This window comes from Cetorhinus maximus, chromosome 22, assembly GCF_964194155.1.
Source record: "Cetorhinus maximus chromosome 22, sCetMax3.hap1.1, whole genome shotgun sequence".
Classification (NCBI taxonomy): Eukaryota; Metazoa; Chordata; class Chondrichthyes; order Lamniformes; family Cetorhinidae; genus Cetorhinus; species Cetorhinus maximus.
This window is the reverse complement of record NC_135900.1, coordinates 5326901-5340078: the sequence shown is the minus strand read 5'-3', so window position 1 is coordinate 5340078 and position 13178 is coordinate 5326901. Positions and strand designations below refer to the sequence as shown.

The 13178-nt window shown below is 46.2% G+C and overlaps 1 protein-coding gene across 1 annotated transcript in view; it reads left to right on the top strand.

Annotated features, from left to right (window-relative positions):
- Positions 1-13178, top strand: part of LOC144696808 (sodium-coupled monocarboxylate transporter 1-like) — a 39521-nt gene that overhangs the window by 21726 nt on the left and 4617 nt on the right. Inside the window, exons 9-12 of the mRNA XM_078568556.1 lie at positions 85-197; positions 2353-2420; positions 7202-7288; positions 12620-12822. Of these exons, the coding sequence (XP_078424682.1) occupies positions 85-197; positions 2353-2420; positions 7202-7288; positions 12620-12822 (471 nt within the window). The remainder of the gene's footprint in view (positions 1-84; positions 198-2352; positions 2421-7201; positions 7289-12619; positions 12823-13178) is intronic.

The following is a 13178-nucleotide window of genomic DNA, read 5'->3' as shown; positions in this document are numbered from 1 at the left end:
TACGCTAATAAAAACTTGCTTCGCGAAGGAATGACTATACGAATGTCTCATAACAATGGTGCCTTTTAACTTCCCCCACTGCAGCACAGTGTCATCCAGCATTAACGCACTTGCTGCTGTAACAGTGGAAGACCTCATCAAGCCTCATTTCACAACCCTTTCTGAGAAGGAGCTGTCTTGGATTTCCAGAGCTCTGAGTAAGTCACCTGTCTTCTTAATTTGGTAACTTGCCACCCTCTTGTGCAAGATCAAACCAAAAAAACACGCCGTGCTTTGGTTCAGTCAAACTGAAAATGATAGAGTAGATTAGGTCTCTATTTCATGGAGTTCTGAAGAATGAGAGGTGATTTAATTGAAAATTATAAAAAAACTTAAGGGGTTTGACAGGGTAGATCCTGAGAAAATATCTACCCATGTCTGGGGAATCTAGATCGCATTGCCGCAGTCACAGAATAAGGGGTCAGCCATTTAGGACTAAGATGTGGAGAAAGTTCATCACTCAGCAGGTTATGAATCTTTGGAATTCTCTATTCCAGAGAGCTGTGGATGCCCAGTTGTTGACTGTATTTACACTGGAGCAAGACTAGGTTTTAATTTGTTTAACATTTCCTGTGTGACTATCCAGGTAAGTACCTTGGAACTGTCCCAAGTCTCAGACTCTAATTCAGAGTTGGAGACATTCGTGAAGGGTCATGGGGAGCCAGGGAATTGCCCAGCAGAAGTTGAAACTTAGCAGGCAATTACCACGTAGGTCACCATGTCAGGACTTCCTCTACCAAATTGTCCAAATACCCCAGAAGTTAACAAAAATATCCCTTTCCAAATTTCTAGTGTTTGTTGAAACTTGGGATAACATTACCTCTAGACTTGGCCATCCCATTGCCCTCCCACCTACCGCCATTCAAAAACTTAAACTAATTCAAAACTCTCAATCGTACATCCAGTCTCTGACAATCTGGAGGCTGGAAAGCTTGGGCCATTAAATGATCAAATGAGGTGGCTAATTCAAAGGGCTAACGCAAGAATATGTTTCGGTCTGAATGGTCTCCTTCTCCGCTGTGTTTTGGAGATTCAATGAATATGACTCTCTTTAATAGAAAATCTATTAGGGCAGGGTCACTTAATTAAAGGGGTAATCCTATGACCCTACACAGCAGATGGTGAGGATCCCAAATCCTGATAGGTGATACACCCCGTCCCCAATGGACAAATGTCCCAGTGACACCCTACACTTGTCCAACAGTGACATAAGCAGGGTGGGGTCGTGTGGAGCGTGGAGATGGTTGATCAGTGTTTCAACACATGCCAAAATTTCTACGTTTTCTTTTGATCAGAAGCCTTTGATCGCTGGATGGAAAGGATGTTTTTCAGAGCTCATCAGTTCTGCATTTCAACCAATGAAAAGGGATTATTGGGGCTCAAGCTCCTAAACATTCCCAGGGACATTGCAATGAAGAATTTTGCTGATAAATATAACGACACCTAACTGGCTCTTGGAGTTTTGTCAAGCAATACTTATTTTCGTTTGCTTTATTTCAATTGTTAAATTAATGGAACTTATTGTTAAATTCCTATTTGAAGAATAGGCCTTCTGAAAGAGTTTTTATTTGATCTGGCAAAGGTCGTAAACAAACATTTCCCAAGAAAATATTCTTCCTCCACCACTTGTCCAAATACCCCAGAAGTTAACAAAAATGTCCCTTTCCAAATTTCTAGTGTTTGTTGAAACTTGGGATAGCATTACCTCTAGACTTGGCTATCCCAATGCCCTCCCACCTACCACCATTCAAAAACTTAAACTAATTCACAACTCTGACACCCGCATCCTAACTTGTGGCAAGTGCAGTTCACCTTCATCCTGTGCTCATTAACCTACGTCGGCTCCCAACCTGACAACACCTCGATTTTAAAATACCCACTCTTGTTTTCAAATCCCTCCATGTCCTCACCCATCCCTATTTCTGTAACCTTCTCCACCTATACAACCCTCTGAGATCTCTGTGCTTCTCCAATTCTGGCCTCTTGATCATCCCCGATTTTAATCGCTTCCCCATTGATGGCTTTGCCTTCAGCTGCCTGGGTTGTAACCCTGGAATTCCCTCCATAAACCTCTTCACCTTCTTTGCTTCTCTCTCCTCCTTAGAGACACTCCTTAAAATGTACCTCTTTGACCAAGCTTTTGGTCATATGTCCTAATTTCTCCTTATGTGGCTTGTTTGTTAACACTCCTGTGAAGCACCTTGGGATGTCTTACTTTGTTGAAGGTGCTATATTAATGCAACTTGATGTTGTGTTTGGTTAGAGTTCCACTTCACAGTCAAGCTCATCATTCTGTCCTGAATTTGCTTTTAGGCCTGTTGTTCGGTGCTGTATGTGTTGGAATGGCTGGTTTAGCATCGATGATGGGAAGCCTTTTACAGGTATTTTGTTGCTTGTTGGAACTGAATTTTCAGAGACCTTTTCTTTATCTAAGGGGGCTCCCTCCACTCTCCTGGGCCAATGTATATCTCTCAACTGCTATCACTAAAAACAGATTAGCTGATCATTCATCTCATTGCTGTTTGTGGGATCTTGCTGTGCACAAGTTAGTTGCTGCATTTCTTACCTTACAACAGTGACTACACTTCAAAAAAAGTGCTTCTATAGTGTAGGCGGGGGTATTGTTAAAACAGGAGAGGACGGGATGGTCAAATGGGCAGATAAGTGGCAGATGGAATTTAACCCTGAAAAGCGTGCGGTGATACACTTTGGAAGGAGTAATTTGACAAGGAAATATTCAATGAACGGCATGACACTAGGAAGTTCTGAGGAACAAAGGGACCTTGGCGTGTGTGTCCATAGATCTCTGAAGGCAGAGGGGAATTTCAGTGGGGTGGTGAAAAAGGCATATGGGACACTTGCCTTTATCAATCGAGGCATAGATTACAAAAGTAGGGAGGTCATGTTGGAGTTGTATAGAACCTTGGTGAGGCCACAGCTGGAGTACTGTGTGCAGTTCTGGTCGCCACATTATAGAAGGATGTGATTGCACTGGAGGGGGTGCAGAAGAGATTCACCAGGATGTTGCCTGGGATGAAATATTTAAGTTATGAAGAGAGGTTGGATAGACTTGGGTTGTTTTCGTTGGAGCAGAGAAGACTGAGGGGCGACCTGATCGAGGTGTACAAGATTATGAGGGGCATGGACAGGGTGGATAGGGAGCAGCTGTTCCCCTTAGTTGAAGGGTCAGTCACAGGGGGCATAAGTTCAAGGTGAGGGGCAGGAGGTTTAGGGGGGATGTGAGGAAAAACCTATTAACCCAGAGGGTGGTGAAGGTCTGGAATGCACTGCCTGGGAGGGTGGTGGAGGCGGGTTGCCTCACATCCTTTAAAAAGTACCTGGATGAGCACTTGGCACATCATAACATTCAAGGCTATGGGCCAAGTGCTGTTAAATGGGATTAGGTAGGCAGGTAGGTCAGGTGTTTCTCACGTGTCGGTGCAGGCTCGATGGGCCGAAGGGCCTCTTCTGCACTGTGATTCTGTGATTCTGTGATTCTGATTCTGTGATTGTGACAAAATACGAGAAGACAGTAATGAATTCAGACTGGATGTGACATTGGCAAATGAATTTCAGCATGTTAAGTGTAAGGTGGTGCACTTCCTAGGAAGAATAAAGTGCCCACTTATTCCTTGGAAATAAATGTCTAAACAGGGTAAAAGGGCAGAGGAGTACAGATACCCGGGTCACTAAAAGTAGTGACACAAGTTAAAAAGGCCATAAAAATGTAAACAAAACACAATTTCTAGAGGGATAGAAAATTGAGAAGTAGGGAAGTTATGTTAAACTTATATAGAGCATTGATTGGAGCACGCCTACAATGCACTGAAAAATTCTGGTCTCCATATTACAAAAAGGTTGTAGCGGCACAGGAGAAGAGATTTACTAGAATGACACCAGAACTGAGAGGTTATAACCATCAGCAAAGGCTGAACAGGCTGGGACTGTTTTCTCTGGAGAAGAGAAGGGCTGAGGGATGACCTGATAGAGATCTTCAAAAATGACGGGCGGAATTTTACATAAATGGGACAAAGTGTGGTGGCGGGCGTTTTATGGCAGTGCCCGGAATGGTGAGAGCTCGCACCGTATTCCCCGCTTGGAGCCTCCTTAATCTTGCAAGGGTACGAATCACCTGGCAGGTCAGGGGTTGATTCGAGTGGCCGCGGTCAGTGGCGGGTCCGAAGGTCCGGCCGCCACAGTTAAAGGCCAGTCCGGCAAACAACTTCATTCTCTCCAGCCCACCGGAGATGTCTGACAGACCGAAGGGGAAGGCCGTGAGCCTGAACAGGAAGGCAGCACCCTGCTTCATACCCCACACCTCCCAGGCCTTGATCAGAGGGGTGCAGGCAGACAGGCAAGTGCTCTATCCCAGGGATGACTGCAGGACGCACAGCAGCCTCGCCTCTCCAGCCTGGGAAACCGGCACAGAGCAGGTCAGCGCGGCTGGCACCTGGGCCTGAAGTGCCATTCAGTGCGGGAAGAAGATGAATGATCTCACCTGCTCCACCTGGGTAAGTCATCCTTCAACTCCCTCCAATATCAAACTCTCATCATGGCTTCATCCACTCAAATGGCTACTCTCTTCAGGGGTCTCACACAACCATTAACAGGGGGGCATATATCAACACTCATTCTCTTACCGAGACTTTCACATCTCCACCATCCCATCCATCATGTTGCTCACCCTCCATCCTCTGGCCTTTCTGGGGATGGCTCACCACACACAGGGGACACACATCTCACCCAACCTCTGCTCCCTCCCTCCTCATCACCTGCCTATCTCCCTTCTTCCTACAGGCCAAGCTGGTGCACAACGGGCATGAGAGAGCACAGACCGGGGGAGGGATGGTTGACATCATCGCCGTCAATGTGTTTGAGGAGGCTGCAGCCGACCTGGCTGGGGGTGGGGGGGGGAAACAGGGATCACTCCTGTGGGGAAGGGGAGATCGGCCTCTCCCACCAACCCAGTACAGATCACAGCTCCATCACCCCATCAAATCCTGACATTCACAGTGAGTCCCGTGCAGTCTTATCTCACTCATGCTCATTAGCTGAAACCCTATTTTCTACTTTCTAGGCCCGAGCAGATCGAGGCCCCCAAGCCAGTCCAGCACCACCAGTCCGAGCCTCAGACTTCATCTGAAGAGGAAGCTCTGGAAGAACCGTCCTGACGCTCACACACACCCTCCACCAGCTCAGAGACACACACGTCGGTGGGGCACAGCTATAGGTTAGGCTCGGGCTCACTTTCTGGGGAACACCTCACTGACACGTCCCCGCAGCAGTCGGAGGCAGGGACAGCCCAGGTCTCTGGCACTCGGAGGGCTGCTGGAGATCAGCCCCCACCCCCCTTTAAGTCTGAGACAGATGATGAGCCTCTGGAAGGCCAAATGCTGGAGATGCAACGACAGGTGGCGCAACATCAGGCAGAGATCCGGCAGTCACTCAGCAGTCTGGAGCGAATGCTGGAGGGGTCTGTCCGCATTCGGTCTGATGTCGTGGCTCTGACATGCAGGTCACCTTGGGAAGGCTGGTAACCACCACGGAGATCTTGGTTCAGCAGGTCTTGCCAGATTTGTGCCCGGCCCTGCGCTCCATGGTCACCCACCCTGGTGGGCATCATCAGGATGTAGGCAAAATTGGGCTGATACACCTTGACCCCTCCTCCAGGTCCACCATCTCCTGCAGGAGTCAGGGCGGGGCCCTTGGGCACCCACAGGGAAGATGAGCTTCAGCCGGACACCCCGGGGGCCTCCTCTCAGGGCACTCCAAGGGTGTGCAGCCGCTCACAGCCCCCCTCTGCCTGTGACCCCATCCACTCCAGCTTCTCAGGCCACTGAGGGCGCTTCTGCCCCTGAGCAAGTGGCCCTTATCAGGCCGGGGCTCTCCAAGCCTCAGGAGGTACGTGGTCAATTGGAGCCACAGCATGAATAGGAGGGTCAGGAGGAGAGACCCAGACAACGGGGGTGACTCGTCAGACCTAAGGCTGGAATAGGCAGACCTGGAGCTGTGTGTAGAGTCACCTCTCCCTCCTTCACCTCCTCCATTGCATCAGGAGCCTGACAGAGGCAGCACTGAGCCCTGGATCCATATCTGCATTTGCCTTCTCTCTGAAAGGAAACTTTGAAGATGTTAATTATTCAAGGGGCAAGAAAGTGAAGCTCAGAGGATGACACTGTTTGGAGACTCGAAGGGTCCATAGTTTTTCCCGCCCTACCTGCACGGTGGCTGATGCTGCCTTGTCCCTGAGACACTAGCACACATATTGAGGTGACCAAGATGGCATCGCAGAAGTAACATCTTGAGCTCTGTGTGGGAGGCTAAGGTTTAAGTGAGATGAGTGACCCAACCTAGCTCTGTGCTCCAATCTCTGATGTGGCATATTAATGACCAATCAGTCACTCAGGTCAATGAGTGGATGCCCTTAGGCCCATTAGATGTGTCACATCTGGTGAACACGTGACAGGCCTTCATTGATGGAATGCCATATATGATACAGCTGTGTCTCCCTCACTATTGCCTGCATTCTCAAATTATACATTCCTATGTGTTACTCTTGAAATGCAGCGACTGTGATGTGCAGCCACTGAGTTCTGAGTAGTCCTTTCACAGTGCTAATGAAGCCATTGGCTTTCAGTGGCTTTCATCGCCAGGGGGTCTTCCTCCTTTCTTTCTAAACAGACTCCTACCACGAAACCCGCTGCGGGCTGGATGGGAAAATTCCGGCCTATGAATGGGTCTGATATGGAGAAACTGTTTCCACTTGTGGGTGAGCATGAAACTAGGGGCCATCAATATAAGATAGTCACTAATAAATCCAAGAGCGCATTCAGGAGAAACTTCACCAGAGAGTGGCGAGAATGTGGAACTTGCTACCACAAGGAGTAGTTGAGGCAAATAACATAGAAGCATTTAAGGGGGAGCTGGATAAACATATGAAGGACAAGGGGAATAGAAGGATATGTTGATGGGGTGAGATGAAGTAGGGCGGGAGGGACGGTGGTGTGGAGCATAAGGACCAATACAAAGCCGTTGAGTTGAATAGTTGGTTTCTGTTCTGTAAATTCTACGTTATTGGCTGTAGAGCACTTTGGGATGTCCCAAGGTTGTGAAAGGCTCTGTTTCTAGGTACTTCACCTGTTATATATGGTTATATTCACAGGCAGCCCTCACTGTTTTCGGAATAGTTGGAGGACCGGTCTTGGGATTGTTCACTTTAGGCATTTTGTCTTCCTGGGCCAATTGCACTGTAAGTACGCCGTACAGCTGGATTGAATGTCTTAGGTGTCTATTGTGTGGCAATTCATCCTTAGCAGCGAGCGTGTGCAGTCTCCCAATTAATAATTAAACTCTGAGCTTCCAGTGTGAAATTTATGTCACCTGATGAAATTCCACCCGGATTCAAAGTTTGACTTGCAGCTGAGAAAGTCTTTCTCCTATTCATCCTCGGGATGTGGGTGTCACTGGTAGAACTGGCATTTATTGCCCATCCCGAGGTGCCCTGAAGAGCGGTGCCCCTTATAAAACCGAGGGTTTTGCTGGGCCATTTCAGAGGGCAGTTAAGAGTCAACCACACATGCTGTGTGATTGGAACCCATACATGCCAGACTGGGTAAGGACAACCGGTGTCCTTTCCTTGAAGATATTAGTGAATCAGTTGGGTTTTTTACAGTAGTCCAGCAGTTTCAGGGTCACTTTTTCACTGACACCAGCTTTTTCTCAATTCTCAAACTGCCGTGCAGGGGATTGGCACTGACATTCTCGCGATTATTAATCCTGTAACACATCCATTACACTATCACGTAACATCACTTAGCAAAGATAATGGAGAGATGGTGACATAGTGGTAATGTTACTGGGCTAGAAGTCTAGAGTCTTTGAGCACACGGGTTCAAATCCCACCAAGGCAGCTGGTGGAATTTAAATTCAATTAATTAAATCTGGAATTATAAAGCTAGTCTCGGTAATGGTGACCCTGAAGCTATCGTTAATATTTTGTAAAAACCCATCTGGTTCACTTATGTCCTTTAGGGAAGGAAATCTGCTGCCTTTGCCTGATCTGGCCTACATGTGACTCCAGATGTGGAGCGATGTGGTTGACTCTTTACGGGAATCTGAAATGGCCTAGCAGGTCGCTCAGGTCAAGGGCAATTAGGGATGGGCAACAAATGCTGACTTTGCCAGTGACACCCACACCCCATGAAAGAATAAATAAAAAACGATGGCGGTAGGATACAAAATGCATTCCCGCCATTTCACATTTGGTAATTGCACTCTGGGTGACCCGAATATAACTGACCTCGTGTCACTCTGATTGTGAAGGATTAAGGCGACTCAGACTGAAACTCAATGCAGGGTTTGTGTCACAGATAAGATCCCTGCAGGGTTTTTTGGCTAGATTGTTGTTCTATTGCTTAACAGCTCATTCTTCTATAAGTGCAGGCAGAGTCAGGAGAATTTATAATAGGGAATAGAGAAATGGCAGAGAAGCTAAATGATTACTTTGTGTCTGTCTTCACTGAGGAAGATGCAAGAAATCTCCCAGAATTAGGGATCCAAGGGACTAGGGAGAATGAGGGGTTGAGGGAAATTAGTATAAGAAAGAGGGTTGTATTGGAGAAATTAATGGGACTGAAAGTTGATAGGTCCCCAAGACCTGATATTCTACATCCCAGAAAGATTGTAGCTGTGGAGATAGTAGATGCATTGTTGATCATCTTCCAAAATTCTATTGATTCTGGAATGATTCCTGCAGATTGGAAGGTAGCAAATGTCACTTCACGGTTTAAGAAGGGAGGAAGGGAGAAAACAGGGAATTACAGACCTGTTAGCCTTACATCACTAGTAGGGAAAATGCTAGAACCTGATCTAAAGGATGTGATAAATGGACACTGGAAAATAATGATCTGATTGGGCATTGTCAACATTGGAGTTAGGAGTGGGAAATCATGTTTGACAAACCTGTTAGAGTTACTAATAGAATTAGTAAAGGGGAGTCAGTGGATGTAGTGTACTGGGATTTTCAGAATGCTTTTGATAAAGTCCCCCACAGGAGGTTGATTAGCAAAATGAAAGCACATGGGATAGGAGGTAATATACTGGCATGGATTAAGGGTTGGCTAACAGGCAGAAAACAGAGAGTAGGAATAAACGGGTCATTCTCGTGTTGGCAGCTGTGACTAGTGGGATACCACAAGGAGCAGTATGTGGGCCCCAGCTGTTCACAAAATATATCAATGATTTGGATGTGGGGACCAAATGTAATATTTCCAAGTTCGCAGATGACACAAAGCTAGGTGGGGATGTATATTGTGAGGAAGATGCAAAGGGGCTTCAAGGGGATTTGGACAGACTTATTGGGTGGAATTTTATGCTGGTGGTATGTTACCATCCCGCCAAAATCAATGGTCTTTGGAATGGCTCACTGCATTTTATGGCCCCGCCCCCATCGTGACAGGGCTGTAAAACTCTGCACAGTGAACGGGCAAGAACATGATAGATGGAATATAATGTGGAAAAATGTGAGGTTATCCACATTGGCAGGTGGAACAGATGTGCCGAGCATTCCTTAAATGGTAAGAGATTAGAAAGTGTAGATGTACAAAGGGACCTGGGTGTCCTTGTTAGTAAGTCACTGAACATGCAGGTGCAGCAGAGGATTTGAGTACAGGAGTAGCAAAGTCTTGCTTCAATTGTATAGAACCTTGGTTAGGCTGCACCTGAAGGACAGTGTGCAGTTTTGGTCCCCTTACCTTAGGAAGGATATTATTGCCATAGAGGGAGTGCAACGGAAATTCACCAGACTTGTTCCCAAAATGGCAGGACTGTCCTATGAAGAGAGGTTGGGGAAACTGGGCCTGTATTCTCTAGAGTTTCGAAGAATGAGAGGTGATCTCATTGAAACCTACAAAATGATTCAAGGGATAGACAGGGTAGATGCAGGTAAGATGTTTCCCCTGGTTGGGGAGTCTAGAACCAGGGGACACAATTTCAAAATAAGGGGGGGAGCTACTTAGGACCCAGATGAGGAGAAATGTTTTCGAAGGGAAAACAAAATGGCAGAGTATTATTTAAATGGTGATAGATTGGGAAATGTTGATGTACAAAGGGACCTGGGTGTCTTTGTACACCAATCACTGAATGTAAGCATGCAGGTACAGCATGCAGTTAAGAAGGCAAATGGTAAGTTGGCCTTCATTGCGAGAGGACTTGAGTACAGGAGCAAGGATGTCTTACTGCAGCTGTACAGGGCCTTGGTGAGACCCACCTGGAGTATTGTGTGCAGTTTTGGCCTCCTTACCTGGAGAGCAGTGAAGGTTCACCAGACTGATCCCTGGGATGGCAGTTATGTTGTATCAGGAGAGAATTAGGTCTGTATTCAATGAAGTTTATGAGAATGAGAGGGGATCTCATTGAAATGTATAAAATTCTGACAGGGATGGACAGACTGGATACAGGGATGATGTTCCCTCTGGCTGGGGGGGTCTAGAACAAGGGGTCACAGTCTCAGGATATGGGGTAGGCCACTTAGGACTGAGATAAGGAGAAACTTCTTCACTCAGAGGGTGGTGAACCTGTGAAATTCTCTGCCACAGAAGGCTATGGAGGCCAAGTCATTGAATATATTTAAGAAGGAAATAGTTAGATTTGTAGACTCCAAAGGCGTCAAAGGGTATGGGGAGAGAACGGGAGTATGGTGTTGAGATAGGGGATTAGCCATAATCATACTGAATGGCAGAGCAGGCTTGAAGGGCCGAATGGCCTACTTATGCTCCTATTTTCTGTGTTACTCAGAGGGTTGTGAATATTTGGAACACTTTACCCCAGAGGGCTGTGGAAGTTCAGTCATTGAGTATGTTTATAGCTGAGACTGACAGATTCCTAAATGCCAATGACATAAAGGGATATGGGGATAGTGTGGGGGAAAAAGACATTGAAGTGGATGATCAGCCATGATCATATTGAATGGTGGAGCAGGCTCGATGGGCTGAATGGCCTACTCCTTTGTTCAATATTTTATTAACACATGTTAGTTAATAATTATCTAAAAGTTTCCTCTTGAACTATCCTGGCTTTTTCTAAGCTTCAAGATCAAACTTTCTAAAACACCAGTAATACAAACATGGCATCAAGTTATGGGGACATGAGCTATTTTAGCTCAGCGTTCATTTTTGCGATGGGGTGGTGGGGGTCCAGAACAAAGGGGCTAGTCAGGGATGATGCCAGGAAGCACTTCTTCACACAAGGGATAGTGGGAATCTGGAATTATCTCCCCCAAAGCTGTTAAGGCTTGGGGTCAGCTGAAAATGTCAGAGCTGAGACTCATTGATTTTTGTTAGGTAAGGGTATTAAGGGATATGGAATCAAGGCGGGTCAGTGGAGTTAAGATACAGTATAGTTCAGATATAATTGAGTAGTGGAACAGGCCCAAGGGGCTGAACGGTCTCCTCTCTTTCTCCTGTGCTCTATTTTTATGCCAATGCTAGATGAGAGAGACAAAGGCAGATGAGAATACTCTTAACCTGTGCTGCCTGGGTACCTCCTGTTCCCTACAAGGAAATAGCAGTCCTGTCTTTAGAGGGGCTGGAGTACAACCATATGTTTGTAATCTGTTCTTAGGATGTGGACGTCGCTGGCATAGATGGTGTTTATTGTAGACCGCTAGTTATCCCTAGTTGCCCTTGAGAAAATGGTGGTGAGCCTTCTTCATGAGCCACTGCAGGCTTTGTGGTGAGGGTGTTCCCACAGTACAGTGTGGGGAGGCGAGAAGGAGTTAGGGGGACTTAGGAAATCCTCAAAATCTGACCCAACAACATTGGAAGAATGGTCAACATATATCCAGGTCGGGGTGGTGTAGCATAACTTTGAGCGACAATGATATTGCTGCTGTTGCCCTTCTCGGTGGGCGAGGTTGCAGAACAGAGAGGTGTTGAAGAAGAAGCCTTGGTGAGTTGCTGCAATACATGCAGTAAATGCTACATACTGCAGCCACAGCACGCCATCAGTGGAGGGGTGAATCAGAGGAAGGGCTTGTTTTAAGATGCAAACGGTAACTATTCCAGTTCTCCTCTTGGCAGGTTTACTGGTTGAGCAGCCTATCCAACGACTGCACACCACGGACAGCTGGGAAAATGGTCACCTCAGCACACAAGAGGACTTTCACCGACCTTGAGATTTATAGACTTTTGCTCGGAGGAGATACCGAGGAATGTAGAGAAAAGGTTGATAAATAGACTTGAGGTGCAGATTAGCCATGAACTAACTGAATGTCAGAACAGCTTGAGGAGCTGTAAAGCCTTCTCTTGCACCTGTGTTCCTACCCTACAGTGTTGTAGTCTTATCATTGACTTTCACTTCCATCCCATTGAGTGTAAGTCCCTGCGGGGAGTGCTGAATTGGCGAATTTCCCCTTAAAGTCATGGGCAGAGGTCTGAATGGATGAAATGAAAGTGTATCAAAAATAAATCAAACGTTCAATGCTGGCAGGAATTTTCAGGTCCAACAGTGAATAAGGACTCTACTGACCTCCATGTTATTAAGTTCATTTGATCTGAGCTGTTGCCTTTCTGGTGTACTGTAGGGTGGAATCGTGGGACTCATCGCTGGGTTTGTATTTGCACTGTGGATTGGAATTGGATCTCAGATGCACCCACCGCCCCTTGAGGTGACAATGCCTCTAAATCTCAGTATTGCCGCGTGTAACTTCAGTCAGTTGAGTAACGAAACATCCCGGACAACCGAGACCCTCTTCACAACAGTAACTGAAATGTTCAGGAACAACAGGTCGGTAAAATCTATACATGGAAATTCAGGGATAAGTCATTCAGCTCATTGGTCACATATCTAAGCCCTTGTCTCTATCGACCATACTGGTATTACTGTTGTAATGACCGATGTAGTTGGTACAGCTGAGTTATTTAAAAATCCCAAAGGGAAACTTTAAACAGCTGTCATAACCTATAATTTTAAGTGTTATGTTTGAGACTCTAAATTCAGGAATCAGACCATCAGTTCTCAAGATTTTACTTTAAACTAAATGAAACACTTAGTTAATTTACACAAGTTAAAATATATAAACACATGGCTTCAGATTATTATGATCATAATTTTAACAAATTCCCAAACTAATCTCCATTAAG